Source organism: Nesoenas mayeri, assembly GCF_963082525.1.
Source record: "Nesoenas mayeri genome assembly, chromosome: 11".
Classification (NCBI taxonomy): domain Eukaryota; kingdom Metazoa; phylum Chordata; class Aves; order Columbiformes; family Columbidae; genus Nesoenas; species Nesoenas mayeri.
In genome coordinates, this window is record NC_137563.1 from 5,205,656 (window position 1) to 5,230,377 (window position 24,722).

At 43.0% G+C, this 24,722-nt stretch overlaps 1 protein-coding gene across 1 annotated transcript in view; it reads right to left on the reverse strand.

Moving 5' to 3' along the window:
- Nucleotides 1–1,804: 1,804 nt before the first annotated feature.
- Nucleotides 1,805–24,722, reverse strand: part of ABHD2 (abhydrolase domain containing 2, acylglycerol lipase) — a 39,942-nt gene continuing 17,024 nt past the window's right edge. Inside the window, exons 4-11 of the mRNA XM_080350884.1 lie at nucleotides 20,519–20,694; nucleotides 19,127–19,294; nucleotides 16,067–16,250; nucleotides 12,521–12,613; nucleotides 10,712–10,822; nucleotides 9,381–9,450; nucleotides 8,462–8,546; nucleotides 1,805–7,444 (exon numbers count right to left, since the gene is read on the reverse strand). Of these exons, the coding sequence (XP_080207010.1) occupies nucleotides 7,248–7,444; nucleotides 8,462–8,546; nucleotides 9,381–9,450; nucleotides 10,712–10,822; nucleotides 12,521–12,613; nucleotides 16,067–16,250; nucleotides 19,127–19,294; nucleotides 20,519–20,694 (1,084 nt within the window). The 3' untranslated portion in view covers nucleotides 1,805–7,247. The remainder of the gene's footprint in view (nucleotides 7,445–8,461; nucleotides 8,547–9,380; nucleotides 9,451–10,711; nucleotides 10,823–12,520; nucleotides 12,614–16,066; nucleotides 16,251–19,126; nucleotides 19,295–20,518; nucleotides 20,695–24,722) is intronic.

The following is a 24,722-nucleotide window of genomic DNA, read 5'->3' on the forward strand; positions in this document are numbered from 1 at the left end:
CCTGTTTCCAGACCATTTTCTCCCCGCTTGGTGAGCAGTAGGGCTCAGAGGAGCAAGGTGCTGGTCTCCTCCCAGGTTAGCAGCTTCTCCAAGCTGGTCCCACAGCAGGCCCTGTTTCACCTCCCAGCTCTGCAGCTACGCACGGGCACCTTTCATCAGCCAAGCAAAGGACCAGATGCCCACCAGGAGTCGGCCGAGGTGAAGGGTGCTGACAAGAGCCGCATTCATCAGGGCACTGGCTCGGGCTCAAACCAGACAGGATGTCGGCTCCAGAGCTTTGGGGAGGATGGGGCCTGCCTGGGCAGAGGCGACTGGGGTTAAAGCTGTTTTCTCCAGCCTCAGCAGCACGGCTGGTCCATGCAGAGTGGGTCCCAGCTTCAGGCTGCACCAGTCTTGTGCGAGGGCCCAGAGGGAGAGCGAAAGGCACCTCTCCGCTGCGTTTTGGCTCCGTACTGTGTGGTGCTTCCCATGGGGCTGGGCAGCATCTGGAATCATCCCAAGGAAACCGCATGTGACAACCACACAACCATCAGGCCAGTGCAAACATGCCAGCATAGCTTGCTTGGGACACAGAGCAACTTCAGCTTGCTTGTAAAGACAGAAAAAGACAAAAAAGCCTCAGCTTATACGCACAGATGGGAGCACCACACTGCTGCCTCTGGGATTTGGACACAGCCACAGCACTTGGGAGGTCCCTGTGGCTGCTCCCCACTGTGGGGACAAATTGACAGCCAGGAGCTTGCTTTGATGGGGATAGAGAACAGCACAGCAAACAGAGCAGGGAGCACAATCCACGCTGCCCTCAGCTCACCCCATAGTGACTCTCACCAAGCCAGGAGAAGTTTTCAAGTAGATCTAACAGCTAAATCACAATGGCCAATAAACTAGAGATGGAGCGCAACACTGCCTCCCAAAGAGCAATTCTCATTGCAGGGAAATAGCAGCAATGGTCCTGGGCCAGCCCAGCACCCAGACAGCTCATCAGTCACAGTTACCTTCCATATGTGTCTCACTTGGTGTCTAGGTAAAAACAAAACAAAACACCTACCAGTGAACTCAGTGTCAGGGAGTACTTTTAGCTGGGCTTTTCTATGGCCTGGACTCAAGCAAGTGGTTAACCCTTTAGATGTCAGTGTCCCAGCCAGAGATGCTGTTGTGTGTTTGTTTTTTCTGCCAGCTGTTGGAAGATTAGGAGCTCCATTCAGTCTCAAATAAGGATAAAATAACAGATGGCTGTTTCTGTAGAGACATCAGCGAAAGGCTTTGACACCCGCCCCAGGGAAGCTGTCACCCCCGAGGAGAGTCCCTGTGCACGCTGCAGAAAGGGCCACGGCTTCGGGTCTTAGTCCTGGCACAACCATGGGTTCATCTCTGGACAATTCCTCCAGCCAGCAACTTAGCGATCCTGGGAGAACCTGGGGGCTGACACAGGACTGGCAGAACCTGCTCTTACCCACTAGCCCTTCTTCAGCATTTTCAGGGCAGGCATTCTGCTTTTTAAGCTGATACCATCTCTATTCTCTATTAGAGGCATCAGTGACCTCTATTGGCCAGCAAACAAAAAAAAATCCACTAGGAAAGGCTTGAGCAGCACTGGAGCTTGTGCCACATGCTGCAAGAGAGAAAGGGGGGAGAAGATGAAGTCACCCCTCAGTTAGGGGTTACCTTGTTGGCCCAATATATTCCCATATTAGACAATCCTCACTGCAGAGGAAGTAAGGAGGCATGGCTGCTTCACCTGTCAAGAGAGAGCTGGACATCACCACCCAAAAACATCACACACAGTCACTACATGTAGCACTGACTTCACTAAGTCCTTTATTTTTAAATAAAGAAATCTCACTGAATCAAAGATAACAAAATTGCATTTTGTTTTGCAATGACCTCCATTTTACACCACACAGAAGAACAAAAATTAAAGAAAAAAGTCAGACACTGTTATATATTTATATATAATTTTAAAGGTAAACATCAGCAGATATAGAAAAATTGCATTGCTAGTTGCAAATCATCTCCCCTGCAGCTCTCAGCTCCAGAGAATCTGACTCAGAACATGGCAGCAGGGAGGGTGTCTTGGTACACAAGCTTTTTCAGGGCAGCATTTAGAGATGGTTCCAGAGTACAGTGTTGTCAATTTGAAAAATATTTTCATAGTAAACTGCTCATCAAGAACATCAGAAGTCACTGAGCCTGTTCTAACACAGCTGCATGGGCAAAACAAGAAGGGCACAGGCCGGTTTTTCCTGAGCTCTCCACACAAATCCTCAGGTCGGGATTCAGAGAAAGGAGTTATGCTTTCTCAATAAGAATGTCTAGTGATTTGTCATGAGGAATCATGGGCAAGCTGTCAAGTGACACAATGAGAAAATATGCTCCTTCAGAAAGCTGTTGACTTGGGCTAAGCAGTAATGTTTGGTTATATCAAGTACAAATGGGTTTTGTTTGGCTTTTTTTAAGGCTTCCCAGTTAGCAGGAGCCATCAGAAGGGTCAGCATCCCAGCAGAGCTGTGGTAGAGACCCTAGAAAAACGCTCTGTACCTAATCAAAGCTCTTGCACGACCAATGTGAGCTTGTCATCCGGACAGAAGCAAGACAGCTTTGTGCAGAGCAACCTTGTGTGATCAGCTCCTTACTGGCATTAAAGCCATCCGGATTAGGCAAGGCCTTTGGGTGAGAAGGAAAGACACCTTTTGCAGATGCACAGCTGGAGCTTTTGGAGAACATCAGAGAGACTTGGAAAAAAGGTCATTGAACACCAGCAAATCCAACCTGATAAATGTTGCTCTGGATTGCAGTGTTTGTGTCCATTGATTGACCAACAAAACCACAAATACAGATGTTCAGGATAACCCTAGAAATCTTTCCACTAGGCCAGCGTAACAGCCACTTCCAGCGATAAGAGGGGGACAGCTACAGGGCACCCCTTCCTTGGGTGAGTGTTGCTCTTGAGTCATTATAAACTCAGAGGAAACTAAAGTCCTCACACCAAGAGGAGCTGTTTGCATTTCACCCAGAAGCCATGAAAGAGACACTGACACTGTTTTGAGTCACTGTGGCCCTGGGACCCACCCAACAGAACAACCAAAGGAATAAGGACACACAGAACATGAGTCAAGCCAGAAACAAGATGCTCATTGCAACAGATTATACATGCAACAGTGGGCTAGGGACTTTCCTGGTCTCCTAGAAAAAGGATGTGAAGAACTTCAATAAGCTCCAGACAGGCATAGTATTTCTAGAAAAGCTCAGAAGTAATTCAGGTGTCTAAACTGTTTGGCAATTAACCCTGAAGTTGCTACTCTGCTCTTTCTTTTGAGATGCAGTCACTTAAGCAATTTATTTCCAGCTACACTTCTGGATATTTAATAGACATAAGAACTTTGGGATTGAAAGGTAACAAGACACATTAAGCAAAGCAAACCCTTCCTCTATGACTCAATCCCTACTGAGGAGCAGAGAGCTGAAAAATGATCCACTGCTTATATGTACTGGTATTTTAAGCCTTAAAATAGACTGTAGCTAGTTGTAGACTGCCCAAAACAGTCCTTTAAGTCAGCACACACTTGTACAGTGTGCGTTGCCAGAGGTGTCTCACTACCTTGTGTCTGAAAATTACTAAAAAGCAAAGCCCCAAAAGCTCTGACAGGGCTGTTACTGAAGTCTCTAGATATGCTGATGTCAAGGGAAGAGGAGAAAAAGGGCAAGGCACCACGTGTCAAAGGGCTATGGTCTAGGAACTTGTGACAGACCCAGGACAGATGACACACAGGCAGCTTGACTAAATTCGGTACTAGAGAGAATAGTTCCCAATATCTTTGCTTAATGCCCTGTCTTTAACTTATATCTTCATAAACAGAAACCACAGAAAAATGCTCAGGGAAAGACCGCAGGGAAATTCAAGTATCTGTCTTTACAGTGCAACTACAACACTGTCAGACTCATCTGAAAACACCTTCGATTTAGAAGGTAACCAAGGGACCATTACAAATTGCTGCGAGATCTGATGTAGTGGAAGCTGCAAGTTCCTTGTGTCCAGTAAGAGCAAGTCCCAACTGCTCATCTACAAGCTTCAGATCTCTTCAGACACTGACAAAGGTGACGGTTGGACAAGCCTAACCAAACAGGAATAGTTCTGCAACCTGCAAACCAACTGAGAGAGTCTTTAGGGTTTATGTTCAAGTGCTACTTACATCCAGTGATGGGAAAACAGGAAAGGTGCGTGCTTTTTCTTTAGAAATGCTTTTTCTAATCCCAGTTTGAAACTAAACAGAGCACATGATATAGTCATCATGCTGTAATCTTGAACTGCACTATCAGCCTGCACTGTCACAGTCTACAAGTGCACACTTCAACAGCCTCATGTGTCTTCACAAGAGATTAAAAAAAGACGCCTTCACCTCTAAGACTTCAAAATTCAGACTGCATTTAAGGTTGAGTTCATTGAGCAGATTAAGACCACCTGCCCATACCACAAGACTAGTATCACCTTATTTTTGGAGAGAACTATATTCCAGATTAGGATTGGACAAAGTGTCATGCATCTTGGCACACCAGCACTAAAAAGGTAGCTTCCTCATACCTCAGAAACAGAAAAACATGTTTGAAGGCCTGGTCCATCAAGAATGATCTTTACAAAAGGGAATGATGAAGGTTTTTTTCCAAGAAAAAAAAGCTTCCCAGGACAAAACTCCATTTTCAGAGGGACTGGCACAACTTAGCCAAAAATCAAAGGCAAAACATGTGCTCTGCCTCAGCATTAACCTTCCCAGACAGTACTGAGCCAGATCTGGGGTCCTGGGATGGAAAGTAGAGCTTCAGACACGTGGGGAGCTGGACAGAGAGCCCCTGATTTGATAAGGCTCTCAAGTTGAGGAAGGCAGATACTCTGCTCTCAAAGGGGGTCACTGACCTTTCTTTCATAGGTATCCACATGCTGGGTCATATGATGGGCTCTTCACTTCAACAGCAGTATCAGTACCAAGGACAACTTGTGTTCTTCTGGAGCTGTGTGAAGTCAACACTCATCTCAGCAAAATAAAGCTGGACTGAGGAAGGAGAGTGTTGTTTCCTCAAGGCCTGTGTAAGCCACAGCTGTAGCATACTATGAAAGCTGAAACACTTCTGAAGTTGTAACCCACTGGAGATAAAAGCCACATCCCCCTACACACCTAAATTTATACTGTATCTATTTGGTGTATACAAATGGTATTTTACACTCTCTTCTATTAAAGCGAGAAGATATTTAAGTTGAATCTGATGAATATTACATGAACAGCTACTTCAGCAAAAAATCTGAAGTGTCTTGTGACATTTTAGTGACATACAGATGCAGTATGAATAAGAGGATAAAACCAGACAAAATGTCCATCAGCTAAGAATATCCTTGCTAACTGATGCCCTAAAATAGTTCTTCAGGAACAGCCACAAGCATGGCCAAGTCTTGCTATAGCTTTACCTTGCCACATCTTTTCCTCAAAGAGGCAACATGGATTTACTAACAAGGAGAATGTGCAGATAGCCACAGTTCATTGTAACAGGCCAAGGTGTCTGGCCTAAGGCAAATGAAAGGAATTTCCTGATATGATAATGCACCTTTGCTACAATAGTTAATTATTGCTTTATTAAAACAAAACCCCTAAAACCTCTCCAACCTACTGAAGCACAGGAACAGGGCAGTCCAGAAGGCTTGTTCCCCAATATTACCAGTCTCACAGCTTGTTTCACCTTTAAGCTATAAGCTAAAGTGCCTGCAACACAGTCCAAGGCTGAAGCAATAAAGTGCTAACCGATGTGGGAAAAGAACTTCATTGACACTGTGATAAGAGTCCTAAGGATGGATTAATGAGACAATATTGACAGAACAAACAGTAAAAGGAAAAAATATTTTGACCACAAAGTTTCTCCAGATTGTCATGGGACAACTTTCCTTCCAGGGGATAGACTAGAGTCTTTAACAACCATCTTGGCACAGATCAGAACAGCCACTTGAGGGAAAAGCACAAGTGAGTAGGCATCTTTCCTGCAAACAGCTTTCACACTTCACTTTGCATATTAAAACTAGAACTGGGTGTGGAAAAGGAGTTCAAGCAAGGAAGAGCCCAGTGTCTTGCTGAAGCCAGTAATTCTACAGCATTTACACAGATATGGAAGTAGTCAGTAATGCAGAGATATCATTTAAGTTGTACAGGGCTAGAACTATCCACTTCCCCATCAGCTGTAAGGCAAGTCATGGGTCTGAAAACCATATGATGCTTTGAAAGCTAAGAGGAAAAATTGTGTTATGATTAACCCTGACATAAGGGGAGTAAATCTACACAGATAGCTTCTCCTCAACAAATTAATTCCTAACAGAGTACATAATTCTCTATGAAATATTCTTAAAGACAGATTGAGCTCACAGAAAGATCCTGCAGATTCTTAATCACTGGTTTCCATTTGGAAGCCAGAGCCAGCTTTAAAAAGCCCTGGGTCAAACAAAAAAATTCAGTACTAGAAAGATTACTACATTAAAAAGTGTCAAAGGTGACAAGAAGGTGACTGATCCAGTCTTGGTGCAAGAGACCACATTTACATAGAAACATTAACTGCTATTACCAGCCCACAGATTTTTCTCTACTTGGAGTCCCAGCATAAAGACACCAACTCACAGATAGCTGAAGCATGGAAAAGTTCAGTGTTTTTAAACTGATTCACTTGTGTAAGTGCATTCCTAGGAACTAAAAGGCTTCCCTTGAGAGGGTGCAATGCTGGAACTCCACTTGCAGTCAAGCAGCTGTTTTCCAAGTCACACTTTAGTGGCTTACAGACTGAACCATTAGCCAGCTTGTAGCTTGGTACAAGGTTTTTCCAGCACCAGGACAGACGAGACAATCATAGTTACCCTGTCATCTACACCTAAGCAAATGCTGCAGATCAAGTTTTTGACCAGCAGGTGAAGATATCTTCACATTTGAAACTTCTGCTATATTAAAGCAAGCAGTCTTTAGCTCAGTAACCCTGTAAGAAGTCACAGTCAGCAACCTAATTCTTCAAGCAGAGCAGTAAATTACAAACCCAAGTGACTATATATGCAAAGACGCTCTAACCAAACATTAACCTCTGCTTTAACTCCACTCCGGAAGAAAACATTGTGATCAAACCCCAGCCATAGTATATCAAGGAGAATGGAAACCTGAAGCAGCAGGTGAGGGAACAACATGTTCCCAAAGGGAGAGACATAATGAAGTGATCCAGAGTCTTTGGATCTATTACTCCTGGCCAGATACAGGCTGCTCTGTGTCCGAGCAGTGAGACTTTGTCTTCTCCCACTGGCAGATGGCGTTGGCGTACTGCACCACAAGCTTATCCATCCAGGTGAGAGGTTCTGGGAATAGTACAGACCCCTCAAAAAATCCCAGGTGGCCTCCATGAAGGGGCAGCACATGCATGACATTTTCCCGTTTCTCTGTAAAATAAAAGGAAGCAAAGTTTCAGAAAGTTAACATCTTAGAACTGAGAATGAAACCATATTAAGTTGTGATAATCAACTCTATCCTTGGCACAGCATCTGAACTAAAGGAACAACTGTATCTAGGAAGCAGAAATCTACTAAAGACCACCACAGATACTTTGAAGTTCAAAACACATAACTTTACTGCTTCCCAGAACAGGACAGTCTGCAGGAACCAATCCCAGCCAGTACAAGAAGGTTGCCCAAGAAATGCCCTTACAGTAAAACCTTTATTGCTGTAAGTATGCTTATTCTTTAACAGATGAACATCTTTAAGTCATGAACACTGGAATCAGGACTGTTAGCATCATGTTGAGCTGCACCAAAGCTCTGACAGTGCATCAGCCACCCTGTTCCATGTACAATGAGAAAATCCCCATGCTTGCTTCTGTCTGGAAGCAGCTATGGATAAATTCTCTGCTCATGCTTTCAACCAGGAAAAGAATAAACTTCCCTCCCTATGCACCAACTGCTCGTGTGATGAAGCAGCAGCCAGCTCACTCTTATGAGCTTCTGAAGGTAATTTACCTTTTATTTCTGAACTGAAGAACTTTCAAGGGTTGTTGAGTACCAAATAACACATCCATGCATGTGCCCCCCACCCCTTCATCAGCAGAAGGGGCTGTTCATCTGCACTCAACCAAGACTATCACTGTAATAACCCATCTTCCTACTAAATCCCAACGAGGGATGAAGGCACAAGGAAGGATTTTTCCATTCTTGAATATAATGTGCTGGCTATCAACACAAGCCAAAACAGCAGAAGGTGCCTGAAAAAACTCAGGTTCTTCCTGCTCAAGGTTAACCTTGTTAGTTCTAGTGACTGGTGATTTAAAGAGGCTTGGTACATCTCCCACAGGATTAGAGATGTAAGGAGGCAAGTCAAGCTGCTTTGAAATCATGGCTCATGATGTGATAAGGAAGCTGCAGGTACACAAATATGCACAGCTGGAGCAGACTGCTTCAACATACCTGAAAGAGCTCTTGGAATTGATAGAAGACTCTCATGCACAAGAGGGTCATCAGCAGCATTAACCAACAGAAGGGGAACATAGATCTGCATCAAGAAACATGGCAGAAAAGGGAAAAAACCAAAACCAGTAAGGGCTTGGTATATAAATTTCAGGTTACCAACTGTAAAAGCATCTTAGCTTAACTCAATTAAGACATCTTCTTTCAGATTTGTCCTGTACCTGGAAAATCAACTCTTTCTGCTTTTTTGCTGAAGTGCAAAAGTGGTAGCTTTTCACCAATGAAGTACTCTGCAGCACTTGATTTTTTTTTTCTCCTGTACTCAATTGTAAGAAATGGGCAGAGGTGCATCAGAGCAGATACAGATAGAGTCACAGATCTTTCCCATTCTCAGAATTCAAATAGCTACACCCTTTTCCGCTCTCTATTGCTTTGCACATCAGGGAGTTAGTGCCAGCTCCATTATGGACACCTTGGTTAAAGTCCAGGAAACTCCCTTGGAACATCTCCATTCTCTGGCTCAGTAGATCAAGGAAGAATTAATCTTCCAGTTACACTTCTGCCAGATAGCATCCCAAGTCTCTTCTATAGTATCTAGTAAGTCTTCCTTGCAACTGCAGGCTCTGCACCACCACCTATTTCCCACTTTATCCTCATACACTCAGAGGTTCAGCTGAATTAATGGCTTTACCTACATCACTTGGGTGGTAGTACCTGCCAGTTTTAAGCTCTTAAGATCACTTAGCTCCAGTATTGAAGGTAGCAAGAACTGAAATACCACTCCAATATACTGTGTGTGATTATTTCTGAAAATCCCAGCTAAGAGCTGAGTCTAGGTATTGGTAACAGAAACCACAGTCCATTTTCTCTCCAGTAGGAAAACAAAGGTACAAGAGCAGTCTCTAATGCAAGAGCTTACCCCATGCAAGTAATGCAGGCAGCTTTCTTCTTCATAGTATTCCTTCAGGGAACTGTAGCCATGGAACTTCCTGAAATACAGAAGACAGTCACTGCAATCACCTGCTTCTAGCACCTACATGAATCTTACTTTCAACTGAGGACATACATGCAGGGATAGGAATGATGCCTCAATTTCCATGGACAATGCTTTTTTCCTACCCAGTGCTTCTGCAAAACCCACCTTTGGCAGCACATGCCTTTATGCTTTCTGTGCTTATTCAAACATGGTGATAGTGTGGGCAAGTTAAACATGCAAGTTGAAGCCTAGCAGTCTACAGCACATTTCTTTTAAAGTATCCTATTTCACTTAAGTAATTGTACATATGGAAAGAAAAAGTTATGATCTTGTTCATCTTTACCTGAAAGCCTTTTCAAATACAAACCCACCAGTTTATGAACCTCAAACATACCGGACAAAAGGGCCTGCCTAAAAGCCAACCAGAATTCACTGTGGTTCCAGTTCTTTGCCAAGTCCTTAGCTCTCCATCCCAAATGAAGAATTCAGCAAACTTATACTCAAGTGCATTTATTTTTTTCTAACTTAAGAGGCAACATAGCTATTAGCCCAAACTAGAAAGGTCTTGGGGTGAAGGACAAGCAGGGAGATTTCCCTAGGAATGGCTTTTAAAAAGCAGCCAGTAATACTCCCAGTCTGCCAAAAGTGTTATAGCTGTATAGCCAACAGTTTACAGCCTCATTTTGGAAAGGTATCAGTGCCTGATAGAGAACATGCTATGATATGAACACTGCCACTGAAGAAAGTGCTGTGTTGTTTTCAAGGACAGAGGCAGCAACAGGCTACTGCTTAATAAAGCAGAGAGCTTAATTTAGGTAGTAGTATGACAAGCAAAAGAAGTTATACCATTTCAGCCAACCCTAATGTTTACTGAGAAGGCACTAATAGTTTTTTTTGGGGGAAAGATTTGTTTCAGAATTCAAGCAGGGCTAAGGACATTCATGAGCAGTTCTGAGCTGTCTTCCACATTCTATACAGGTTTTTGGTAGAGTCTGCAGCACAGTTGGCCTCTTTCAAGTTATTGAAGGCTGCAGGTTCACATTTACTGATAAATGTCTTCTGGATGATTTTACAGAAGCTGTGACTGTCAATACTAAGTTGTTTTTCTTTCTGGTAAGTTTTGTTCAATGTGATGGCAAGGAAGAATTTCTGAGGTTGTCAGCACTGTATTTCAACAGATTCCTAGAGGCACAGCAAGGGCTGTGCTAGAGCAACACTTGAAAGAGAAGGTAGTTTCAGAGATCTATATAGGATCAGATAATCACCCTTCATACCTCATAACGCTATCATCAATCTGCATGAGGGACGTTGCTGTATAGAGTTTGCTCAGATCAGTATCTGACAGGCTCTGTGGCTTCTTCGTGTTATCTCCAAAAAGAACTTGCCTGAAAAAGTAACAGAAACAAAAACATCCAAGTAACATAAAAAGGGGCAACAAAGCCACGACCCATTCAAGGACAACTAAGTTTACCAAGTTTGGCAAAATAATAATAGTAGAACTGGGCTACATGTATGTGAGGCTTTCTTGGGAACAAGCACAGCTTCTCAGTCCACCTCCCTTCACACCAAGGCATAACAGAAACCCTAACAGCCTCTTCATAAAAAAATAATTTCCTCTTATATTGAAAAACTGCACGAGGGACCTCTAAATGGAATCTTCCCAGAACAGACAGTGTTCAGGGTATTTGGAACTGAGGCTGGGTTAGAGGGAGGGTTCTCTGGCTTCAGCCCAAATCTGTGGGTGGCTCGGGTGAGAGCACTTGCAGTCCTGGGCATAGCATCTCCTTCACCATCTGGTCCTCAAGTCTCCCCAGCACACATATTGGGTTAGCTCACACAGCAGGAATTATTTGGGGCATTACCTTAGCAGAAAGCTATTTACTATGGACACTTGTCATAATTAGTTGTTGCCCTCAGGAGAGGATGTGTTTCTTTACCAGAACAAACTGCTCCTCTAACAAACAGAACAAAAGCCACAATTTGGAAAGGAGTTTTTATTCCCTTTCAGAGGCAGCTGCAGGGCAGAGTGGGAGGGAGGAAAGGTTTGATTTGCAGGAGCTGACTTAGAGCACAAGCAATTATAGAAAAAAGTTTACTTAACAGACTTGCCTTCAAGCCAGCACTGGCTTTTTCTGGGTCATGAATATAATTACCTTTTAATGGGGGCTTACTTAACTTCACATGTTAAATTTGGTCAAGTTGTCTAAATATTTGTCATTCTGGAATGAATTATGCGGATCATCCCACATGTCAGCTGCCCTAATTCCTTCTACAAGTGTTTCATGCTGCACAGAAGTGTAAACAATGAATCAAAAGTTTGCAAGTGACACTTGCTCTTAACTGGAATGGATCTTAGATATTCCTCTCCTTTTCCCTTGAGTCAGGTAATGTCAAATATACACCAATGAGGTACTTCCACATCTACTGTCCTGGAAAGAAGTATCCAGAGAACTTCCTGATAGAGGAAACAACATTGAGCATGTTACCTGTTTAACACACACATTCCTTCGATATGTGTGAACCACAGATCACAACAGCAGCACAGGGATCCTACGAGTACACTTGCACTCCAGGAACAGCAATACTAAGTATTTTACTGGCTACATGCTCTTTCTAGAGGAGCTGCTAGAAGCCAGAGCTACAGTTTGACTATTTGCTTGTTTGATAAGCAGCAGCCCCATACAGCAGATTTATCCTACCTCAGGTAGGTGGCAGAACAAGAGGCTCCTTGAACAGGGAATTCTTGGGCTAGAAGTGAAACAGATGCAGAATACTCCACCTTGAGGTCTAATCGCAATGTTTTCCTCTACACATCTTGTTTATTCATTAAGTGAGTCTCCTCAGAAGGCAAAGAGACGAAGCCTGCTTTCTTCTAACAAGATCACCAGAGCTTATTTGTATATGCTATGGTATATAAGCAAGACTGACACAAGCTCCCCTTCTCTGTTGGTTCATCTAAAGACCACCAAGCAAGAACTGGTGCATAATTTTTCAGGAGTCTTATTTTAAAGGACCAAGAAGACAAATCTGATACAGCAATTGACCCAATCAGTACTATCAGTGTAAGTGATATACTGCAGTACCTGTGAGAAAGGATGATCTTCTTCATGTTGTCTGCCATGAGGAAGTTATAAAATCTTCTACATTGATCCCATTGCATGAAGGTTTCCTGTGCCCTAGAAAAAACACAGTGCAGAACGATCAAAGCTGTTAACGGAGATCCTGAAAGACCAGATGAATATATTGCAACAACTTATGGCAGCCTAGAGGCTATGTAAACAAATTTCCAGGCCTTCCCTGACAGGGCTTAACCTTTTCCAGGAAATGACTTCCACTTTGGTGAAGTTTGGTAGTATCAGAAAGCAGATCTGCAGCCTCATTTTGCACAGTGCAATTAGCTGTTTTGATCAGAGCATTTAAGAGCCATCAATCAAGATCTGCAACACTGACAAGAGTATTTTAGTATTGCTTTGCATAAGTTGAATGTAGTTTACCTAACGGGACTATCAAGGAAAGGACTAAAACCTGTTGCTAAACAAAGTCTTGTCTATTGTGTATATTAGCTCTGCAGAGGAAATAATTTGTGCAGATGTTTCTAATGTGTACAGGCACTGTTATTGTTTTAGTTTCATTGGCAGGAGCTGTAGGAACAAATACTAGTTGCAGCTGCAAGTGGCATCTGAGTTGAAGTCTTTACCTATTCTCAAAGCAAAATAGCCCTTCACAGCTTATCTGTTGTTAAAACAGAATTAAAGTCATCCAGACTTCTGTGAGCTGTGCCAGATACCAGCACTCCTTTGCTATGCAGGGTCACGGGCAGGTTATAACTTCACCCTTAGCAGGGTTTGCTGTTACTGAGGAAACACGCTATCATTTACTGAGCAACCTAAGAATGCTGGGAGCAGTTTCAGCTACTGAAGTACTCCTACCATTTAAACATTAACATACCATGAGAACTACAGTGGATTTAGCATGACTTCCCAAGTCACAACCTGCAAGTCCCCTACCAGAGCAAATGCAAACTATGTTTTCTTGTACTAAGCCATGCTGGAGTATGATTTTTAATTTCTTTTTTGTAAAAAGCTTATATTTTTGTCTAGGCAAACTAGATCTCCCATATTTATACCAGGGCAGGAGAATGAAGACAACAGGAAGATGCACATTTCTTCACATAAAGACTTAAAATGTTTGCTTGGAAAATTATTACAAGATGTTTGAAGTTAAAGCTACTACATTTCCCTGCAGTTCCTGTAGTACAGCAGTGCTCCCAAAACAAAGAGCTGCAAGCACTGGAAAAAACCCACGGCTTTGGGTATTTTGAGGACTATACAGGTTTCAAAGCTGAGGACTCTCCCACAGCCTGTAGCTATGGTAAAGATGCATTCCACAAGATCAAGAAGTAGAATCAAGCCTGTGCAGGCAGAGATTAAGGAATAAGGAGACATGTCCCCATTTAGCCTCAGGGGACAAATTCCACAGACTCTGTTAATTCATTAAACTAAGAGCCGCATTCTTCTGGCAGATCCTAGTATTGCTACTACTTTATTATGCCCATCTACAGGACTCAAGCTTAATGCTCTGGGAAGACTTTCATATTTCAGATCCCTGGTTCACCTTGCTCACCACCATTTTTTTTCCTTCACTTCCTAAAGTTATTTGGGGAATAAAGGCTGTACAAGCTGATAAAAAAAGAAATTGTGAACTAACTGTTAATGTCTACCTGGATAATTGACTTTCAAGTAGCACAGAGGGACGAGGCCAATTATTTCAACCCACCAGACTAAGCCTAGGAAGGCAAAGGCTTAATTAATCATTCCACCTGGAGGTGTTCCATACCTCCTCCCTCCCACTTCTATAACCAGGGACACAAGGCTCTCCTTATCCTGTCTTTTACTTAGTAGATATTTACTGATATTGCTTTTTCATAGATCTTCAGCTAATTAACATTTTAAGTAGATGATAGGCAAGGAGACAAGATCTAAAAAACATTCCTGCTGATTGCCCAGTAAAATGTAGCAGATGTTTTGTGACTGGAGATCTGCTAGGAGAAGTTTACCCAGCAGGTGGAGTCAAGAGCTCAATAATCCACACAACAAGACTTGCACTGAAGTCAAGCAGCTGTTATTTTTCTACACAAATATTCAAGTGCAGTATTGTTAAACAGGTTGTCTTTACCCTGCTATTCTACCAGCACATCATGATGTACTACTGCAGAAATCAGCTTCGGGAACAGCATTACTCACACCATCATTTTGGAGACCAGAAACACAATATTGCGTAACTGCAAAACCAAGTGGACCACAGCCAGATGTGATCCTTGCAAACTGTCTGATGGCTGCAGTTGAGGACCTAGCTGTAGGTTACACACTCTTTTCACATAGTCACATCAGATCTCAAAAAGGATTAGGTATGCTGGAATAGTACTCAAGCACATATAAAGCTTTCAGTCACATCTTAATGCTTCCAGAAAAGCTTCTCTCACTTGTAAAAGCTTAACTTATAAAAGGTATCTTCAGACTGCTGACTATCAAACTGGTCCCTGTACAAGCAGAGCACGAGCAGCATCAGCTGTCTTCACCAGGCCAGGAGGCCAAATTCCATAGCAAGCCTCTCACAGGGATGCCATAGTTTCATTATGTTGATCTGCTCAAAGGATCTTGACCCAAACACTCTAGTCTCACTCTTTTGCCTTTCAAATAATCTCAGGCCTCAAAAATGTAGTTAAATTACTGTAAAGTCAGCTATGCTATTAGCTGTCCATATGTACAGACAGTAAGTACTGAAAGTAGTAGCATAGCCAGTTACACTGTTTTAATCTCTGTTAACTGTGCATATCTGGAAAGTCGAGCCACCAGTTCTCAAGTAGCAGTGCTCTTCCCAGATCCTCTATCAGTCAATGCAAGTGTAAGCACTAGGAAGAGATGCTACAGCTCTAATGAAGTGCTACAGCCTTGGTTTCCAGGTGGGGAGCTACAAGTGAACATTTTAGGCAGACTTTAGGGCTATAAGCCTTCTCCTCACCTTCTGAATTGTATAGCATGGTTGTAAGTGCCTCTCTATCTCATCATCAGCCCACAGCTCTGTTTCAGTAACAGACACTAAGAATGGAGCATGGACTGACAGTGTATGAGCTGTGCGTCTCTTTTGAGTCTTCCCCAGGTAAGAGCTGCCAGATGAAAGTGCACACTGAAGCCAGACAAGCTATTATGAACCAAGGGATACTTCTCAGAGTGATGAGAAAGTGTAAACTCTTACTTGCAAACATGGCATTATCCCAGCAATTTGTCATGCCCAGCCTGCCTGGTTAGTTACACCAGGACTGCACAGGGAATGCCTCCTCTTAGGAGGCTGTAGCAATGAGACAGTTTGGCCAGCTCACACACACAGACCAGACGCTGCCAGCATGTACCTGGCCAGGTACAGAAAGCTTATTGGTGCTGCTAAATCAAAGCTCTGGCTGCTCCTTCATGAGGGTGGCATCCTGCATGCCGCGGTCTGTCAGACCAGTTCAGCGCAGGAGAAACACCACACCAGTCACTCTGTACTTCTGTATGCACCCTTGCCAAGGACCTGCCCCCTCCTGCACCCCCAGAAGAGAACGGAGAGCATGGAGAAGTCTCCAGACCCACCTCAGTGCACTGTACCCCTGGCACACGCTGACACAGCACAGGACTCGCTCCTGGTTGGCCTGGCTTTCTCCCAGATACTTGCACACGATGTTTCCACCCAGGCTGAAGCCCACAACAACCAGCTGGGTTTGAGGGTAGGTCTTCTTGATGTGATTAACCATGGCACCAAATTCCCAGGTGCAACCTGAAAATAAAGACAAAGTCAATAATCACCTTTAACTTACCTAGATTTCCACTTCAAGCTTCAGTTGTGTGTTCAGCTTCTTGCCCTTTCTGACTTTTCAATAACCTTATGGTTTTTAGAGCTCTGATTCACACACATGTTCGTGCATCTGTTTTATGAGCCCTGTGGACCTTACCTCATACTTAGTTCTGACAGACTGCCAAAATCAGATGAAATTAACTTGTTTAAAAATCGCAGCAACAGCTAATCTGACAATTGAAACTCTTCCTTTCTAAAGCAGCTTAAAAAGCAGAGTCCAGCAACTCTGGGCATGACATTACTATCCAAGAACAGTGTTCCTCGTTACCTTCCTGAGGCAGTTAGCCACTTCTGAACTCAGGTATCTGGACAGCAGCTTGCTCCTTTGCTTTTAGCAAGGCTGCTGTGTATCTTTAAATCCATGCTGAGGGAGGGGATGGAAACGCAGAGTTGGCTGGTCAGGACCACTCTCAGGGGACTGTTGCAGAGCCTGACTAAGCAGGTGCTTGCTGGAATCACAGGGAAGGGTTTAAGCAGAGGCAGCAAGCCCTTCTTAACCAAGAGTGAAGATACTGCAGCTTCCTAGAAGACATACTGGTATCTCCTCTTCACGAGAAGAGGTAAGTGCCTCTATACAGATCTATTCTGTTCTCAGCTGATACTCTCTTGCATCCCACAGCCTGCAGGCACTGACGGGGTCCAGTTTCTGTCAGTACTGGGGTTCTCAGACTGTTTGACAGACTTTAAGGCCTCCACAGTTGAGCACCTACAGCTATTTCTCCTGCCTTTGAGTCTGGGAAAAGGTAACACGAAGAGAAGCAGCTGCAAAACTGATGGCAATATTACACTGCCATCAACTGCCTGTGCACTTTGATAAACTTCCAATTGAATTTAAGACCACAAACCACACAGGAGGCATCACATGAACAACAGAAATAAAACTCCAGCTGTTTATTCCTGTCTAGAGTCTGAAACTCAGCTCTGTCCTGTGGAACTTGTCCAGGACAATAAATCCTAAGAGTCAGGATTCTACCCTGTGCCAACTCAACACTGCTCCAGTGTGGCCCCACCCCAACTGTAGGGACCTTGCTAGACATCAGACTCAGGTCTTAACTAATTGGTATAGAGTCTGAGCACCAGGGTTTGCATTTATTATGAAACAGCAGGCTTCTGGCTGAGAGTTTCAGCAGGGCGTGGGCACTTCCTTGCAAACATTCTTAATGAGCAATTTTCCTCAAGATGACAAATGCTGCATTGCTCTAGTTTCCTCTGGAAAAAGCCAGCAGTCAAAATACTTGAGTGTTTGACCTTCATGATTCAAGGGCAGCTGATAACTATTTCAGAAATCCAAAACTAGAATAGCAACAGGTCAAGCTTAATGTAAAGGCTGGAGGATTCAGCAAATCCCAAATTTAGGCTACTTGCTCCTCAACAAATATGCCAGGAATCCAGCAAAAGCCAGAAGGACACTGGGATATTTGGGTTAGAGACACAGTCAAGTCTGCTCATGGTCTTGCTGACACTTCACTTGACCAGCAACTCTGCCAAGTGATTTACTGTCTTACTCAAAGGAAGTGCTAGGCATTCCTTGCCCTTTCCAAGGCTATAAAAGACATGGAAAGGTATGTCTCAAGCGATGCACTACAGAATAACTCCCTAAGGTCTAAACCAAAGCTCTGCAGAAGAAAGCTCTCAACTTTTACCACAAAAAGCAAATGCTTTAAGGAGGCCAGGCTTATTTCCCAAAACATGGTAGGCTTGAAGCCATTAACAGCCTAGGGCCACAATACAAATTGATGTATTCCTGAAATGTTTTCCACTCAGGAGTAGATTTAATAACTACAAAACAAGCAAAGCATTACAACCTATTCGCTTGCCAGACCCAGAATCTCAAAGCACAATATTTCTATTTTGGCAAGTCAACCTTTCAAGATAAACATTCAAACTGTTAAACTCTTGACAGTAAGTATTTTAAATATCTCTAAAAAAGAAACAGAAACCTAACACCAGTCCACTAAACCTGCAATTGACTCCTGACATAACGTGCCTATAGATGTTTGCAGTAAAGAGGGACACGAGAGCTCAAGAGAGCTCAGGAACAAGCAGATCAGGTCACAGCCAAGAAGGCCACATTCGACAAAGATCATGCTACTCACTAGCAGGGCGGTTAAGAATAGCTGGAGTCACCTTTAACACAGTTCCAAATCCTTTATTCCTTTTAATTTTTAGATTAAGAAAGATTTCCTTATGCTCAAGGAGAAAGCCCAAAATCATGGCAGTGAAGCACTACTACTTTCGCAGCGTTACTGTGACACTGTAGAATGGTTGCTGTTCCTTGACATCAGTGTGAAAAATCCAGGAATCAATCCCCATGTGTCCCTCCTAGGGGAGAAACATACTTTCTGGATAGGCTGGTACAATCTCCTCTTATATAATATTTACAAAGCTTCAGGAGTGGTATTTCTCACTGAGAGCCACATTTGTTTCCTATTCCACTAAACTAACATTTCAATGCCTCTAAAATCATTTGAGCAGGCTCTTACTAGCTACAAGAGACGTTTTTGGTTTATTTGGTGTTGGGTTTTTTTTCCCCAAAAAAGTTTTCTGTCCAAAAAACTTCCACCTTGATTAAGATACACGTGTAATAGCTGAGAGAAGAGATAAGGAAAAGTGAATCCCAGCATCAGCCTTACCTCTTCCTCACATGTAACTTCATTTTAGTTCCTAAGAAACAGTATAAAAATTATGATCCTCATTCAGACACAGCAGCTGTGTTATGCTGAAGGAGGCTGGTCAAGCCCTACCCTAGAAGTTCTGCAAGCTTGAAAATAAGTCCCCAGCTACCATAAAGTACCTACCATACGTGAACATTCGTGGAGAAGTGAGCTCAATATTTGGTAAGGCTCCCAAGTGATTCAGGACAGCACATCTGTACCCATTTTTTTGCGCGTAGTCCACAAAAGTGCGGATATACTGCTTTTCACTGTGGTTAGCAATCCCAGGGCAGATTACCATCGTGACATCCTCTGTGCACAGAAAGAGAGAAGTTAAGTAAATGTCACTTCATGCAAATCAAGAGATTCAGAAGGTTTCCATTTCAGATCCGTGGGAAACCATCTACCAGAAGCGAGCTAAAAATCCTACTAGTCTGCCAAAAATCCAGTATGGGACGGGAGACTAGCAGCTCTAGTGCTACAGATGTGAAAAAGTAATTCATGTTACAGGAGATGAACAGTTTTCTAACTTCAGGGAAGGCTGCTCAAACAGTTCTACAAGCACTGCCTAGAGACCAAGAATAAATTCTCCCCTTTGGAGGACGTTTTTGATATGACACATTCTGCATTCTGACAGCCTGTTGTGACTGCTAAGTGTGTGGAAGCTCTGGAGCCCACCACTCCCTTGTGCGTCAATTAGACTGGCTACACTATTTTTCCCCTTCCAGAGCTGGGTGTAACTTCAAAATGAAGCTTTACTAAGCACAGACATTCTGATCAGCTGACATTAGCCACCATCTGCTTTGTGGTTAATCTAATGGTATTTGATCTGCTGACACTGTTCAATAGTTTAACAAGATATCATTTGATCAACTGAGAAAGTAATTGTTGTAATTCAAGTAAGCACAATAAGTTACATTCAGCATTAGCACACGCACATTGAATTAGCAATTAAGACTCTTATGTGCAAAGCTCCAACATTAGCAGCTCCAGTCGCTGAATTTTTGCCTCATTAGGAAAATACTGCTCAGATTCTCATCAGCGATACTGACAGAGATAACAGTAACTGTTCAAGTGCAGTGTTATACCATGAGGATCTCAAGACTGACAGTTCAGAAAAGAACTCTGCTTTCCTGAAGGCCAAATGGGAGTCACAGGCTTACAATGAAATCATCTACTGCAGGGGTAAATTGTACTGCTGAAGTCAAGCCACAGTAACTCAGTTTTAAGTGTTGCTGTTATTAGTAGTAACAGTAAGTGTGAAAGCTGACACTCATTCTGAATATACATACATGATATTTCAAGGAATCACCATGATTTTCTACACTTTCATAGAGTTTTCTTCTGAGATACACGTATACAGCAAGATGGCCTTATAGCCTCCACACATTGGTCAGTATTGCTTAGCAGTCCTCTTCCACCACAAGAGTTAACATCTATCCTTTCTGATAAATCAAGTAACCGTGTCCTCATCCATCCCCCAGAGCACAGAAGCAAGGTCAGCAGCTAGATGCAGCCAGCAGCTGTTTGACTGACCTCCAATGCAGTGCTCAGACCGCGGCTCAAAGAGATCAAAGGTGGCCGTCGCTCCATCTGGCATCGTGAGGTACTTGCGGAGTCCATACGGATGTGGTGATCTCACTCTCCCCATTTTTCCGTAAAGGGCAGTCTGGATATGTCCACTCTTTCCCCAGATCAGGGGTGGAATGTACCTGAAAGAGGCAGTAATTTAATCACTTATCTCTGCTGTGCTAACAAGCCTTTGAGAACAGATAAGCACTTTAACAAATCTTGCTACCAAATATAGCAAAACCAATTTCATATTTGTTACTATGACTGAAACAGCAGCACTGATCTTTGCAGCCTTACACAAGGCGAGAGACCGACATGCTCCCAAATCTGACAAACCAGCACTGATATCAGCAGAAGCCAAAACCCAGACATTCCTCTATATTGAAATGTTACATGCACAAATATTTCTCACTAAATATGCAGAGGCCTCATGCCTCAGTGAGAATGGGACAGCATGTTGCCAGCCAACCAAACTGACCTTCAGAACTCGTAAAGTGTTGTAAATCTGTTTTAATTGAAACACTGAAGCCTGCTGGGCTGAGCCACATGAACTTTTGTAAGCACTTGACTGTACAAGGCAGTGGCAGAAACAACAGGATTCATAGCGAGTTCTAGAAAACAGAAAGCCCCAAAACTTGCTTCTCGGGGCAATTTTGCAAAGAACAGCTTTTGTAAATTAAGCTAAGAGCACAGTAGAGGGTGATTTTGCCCCTCAAGAAGAGTTAGGTAAAGCTGGGACAGTTTTAAAAGGACCTCTCAGAATTGGCCAAAATCCACTGAATAATAAATCCCTTTCAACGTAAGAGTGGGGAGTCTAACAGTTATGTTTGTTTATCAAGGGCATAGTAAAGCCAGGTGACAAAGTAGATTGTTTGTCTTTTCCTGGCTTACAGACCCTCAAAAAAAACTCCAAACCAAAAAACATTTGGGAGAAAACACAGCTATTAGCTGGAGGCATTAAAGGCTTAGTTACTGGGTTTTTTTTAGTACAAGCAGAGCTGCAAGTGGTTTAACAGGGAACATACTGTTGCTCACATGGTGGTAGGGCAGTCACCTGGCCACTCCAGAGAGACTGAACCAATGCCTTGAAAAAGATAGTTACATCAGCTCTCAATAGGAAAACACAAGTGATTTATTGTTTAGGAGAACTGCAGTCCCAGGGGACACACTTCCAATTAAGGACCTATGGTCCCTGCTACACACAGCACAATCTCCAAAAGAACCTTGAGAGCTGCTGACGCCACCTTGGGTCCTGAGAGATCAGCAACTCCCTCCCCATTGTGTTTCTCAGCGCTTCCTGCAATTATTTCTTTTGACTTCTTGAGACCAAATGAAGAAGAGATCATGTTCTTCCCTGTTCACAGAAAACCAGGTGGCTGGGGACCCAGATATACTAAAGAATGTGACAAAAACCTTACCTTTGTGCTCTGATGCTACCTACTCACACAGTTAGACCTTCTTCCCCATGCCAGCTCTTATGTATCATATCCACAACTCCCTGTTCCCCACACACTCCTCAAAAAAACAATAGTTCTTATCTTATAGGAAGTCTATCAAGGCTTGTTTGGCAGGACAAGATCAGCAGTTTGCTCTTTCTCTCTGTTCTCCTCACTCATTTATGAAGGGGACCTCTTACAGTCAAAGCAACATAGCAGCTCATTGTACAGTTTCACTCAGTTTTTGCAAGGGTAATTCCCAAGGAGACCCAAGATTCCTGTAGAAATAGATACAACTTCAATAAAGGCTGCAAAAGCTGCCAGCTGATACTTGTAGCCTTGTAAATTAGCTCTCAGTGCATCTTGGATTTGATCACCCAACTATAAAGCTTTCCAAAGAATCCATGTGGGGCTAGCAGCATTATTTATCTTCCACCAGCCCAGCATCCTGCACTGGGCGACAAGCACTGCAGGTGGATCTTGCCAAGCACAACACAGTGTTTACCAGCCATGCAGAGATTCCCAGCAATGACGACTCCTCTGCAATTGCTGGTAGAGATGGAAAGTAGTTGGTGGATACATTTGCACGATTTAAAGCAGATATCCATCGGGATAGTAACATCAATGTAAACAAGCTTGACAAGAAGAACTACAGCTGGTTCTGCTCAAGTCACATGCAGCTCACTGCAGAGGATTTTGAACAGCAACTATCGTGCCAGAGGGAAGAGACTCTCCTAACACAAGAAAAAGCAGCTTCACCCCAGTTGTTTACCACCAGTTCAGGTCAGTAGCTGTACCCCATGCTAGATGAGGCTTGACTGGCTCTTCATCTTCTTCCACAGAAGTCCTCTACAGATAGGTTTTGCTAGCAGCTTTTGAGTAGAGCTGTCAAATACAATCTATAATAAGAATTTGCAGCTCTTTTAGAAGAGACTCAGATGTCAAAACTGTTGCATGGTTTCTATTCTTAGGTTAAGTGCATGCTTTGGAAAATTATGGCAGTTCTGTTTCTGTATAATGCTTTCCAAATCAAATATTATCCCAGATAGAACCCAAAGTCTTACCCCATAGTGCTAAAAGGGAAACAGTTTCTTCAGCTACAGCAGGGATTGTAAGTTATACAGCTGTGACTAATTACTGCTACCACCTTGATTAAGAAAAAATAATCAAGGATCTCTGCAAGCACCACCCCTTCCCTCATGTTTACCTCCAGCTTCCACCTATAAGTGACAGTCATCCAGGGCAATAGATGCAGCAGCTGCAGCAGCACATATCACAGGATGTTGTTAGAGAGGAAATTAGAGTCTTCAAAGCCTCATCACTACTGCCGGAGTTTAAATGAAGACAAATGGCTTCAAGCATCCTGCTTACCAAGAGTGTACTGCTTACCACAGCCTGCCTTCTCAGGTCACAGCTGGTTTCTTTGGGAAAAAGAATACCCAAACATGCCTTCGAATAACCCAACTGGAAGTTAATTGATCTTCAGTAAGTCAAACCTTTCTTCATCTTTTACATAGGCAAACAGCACATACAGTTCATTGATACGTGCCTCATTAACGGCTAAAACCATGGCAGGAATCCCTGTGACTCCACACATAACAGACACATGATACCTACAGATTACACATTTCCCTCAAAGCTAAAACTGTGTTAAGCCCTATGGAAAAGGGTGGTTTCACAGCGTGCTCCCTTCAGAGGGCACAAATCAGTGTTTCTGAGCATTCTACACACCAAGTAAAATGCTCAGCTTATCTTAGGTTAATTCCAGTCAGTTTTTTAAACATCACACTGCCTGCAGTAAAGATGTATTAGTCACTCTACATGTAACTACACTCTTCTACATAAATATTCAAAGGTCAAGTTCCAGCGTGGGTAATGTGCACAGGACAGGACTCTGATTCAGAGATTTGTTACTCCCACTTAGTCATACTTAAGCATGTTACGTGTATTCCTGCAGTTTGCATTTAAAAATAAAGCACTTATAGCTCTGAAAATAAGCTGCTACCCTAACACTGGCATGTATCTCACCTATCTTTTCCTACTGACCATCAGCCTTCAAGCAATAGGCTAGTGGTGAGATAGATATCTTTAAATACCTTCAGTATCCAGATTCCAGAAGACTGAACATCACAAGATCTCAACAGGGAGAGAGAAAGAAATTGCCCAGATTGTACAGATTTGCATAATGAGAGAAAAACAGAAATTAAAACTCACCTTACCAGACCAATGCAAAAGCAAAAAGCTATTAAAAAAACCCACTTTCATTTACCAAGACAAGTTGCCAATCTAACCAACAAGACCCTATAAAACCTTAGCAGTAACAAAGCAATGCATCTGTATCACTGCATTCCAGTAAAAGCTGTCCTCAGCTGATGGACAAGTTTGAACTTGCAAAGCATCCTTATAAATCTATAGCAGAATTGAGTGCATGATCTGTCAGGCTATTTCTGTTGACCATTTTGGCAATGGAAAAAATCTGTTTTTTAAAGTCTTCTATGAGTTTCTATCTTTATCTTTCAGCGAGGCAAAGTCCACAAGAACTTCCAAGACCAAGTACTGAGCACAACAGTGCAAGACTGTACAGGACTGAAGGACAAGACATCTGTTTATCTAGGGCTTGTGAGGACTTTCAACTTGCTTTTACTTAAAGCATTCAACAAGGAGGGAACAAAACTCTTCAGTCATGAAGGTGTGTGATACCACACTGGTGTGGGGGGAAAAGCTTGCCAGGA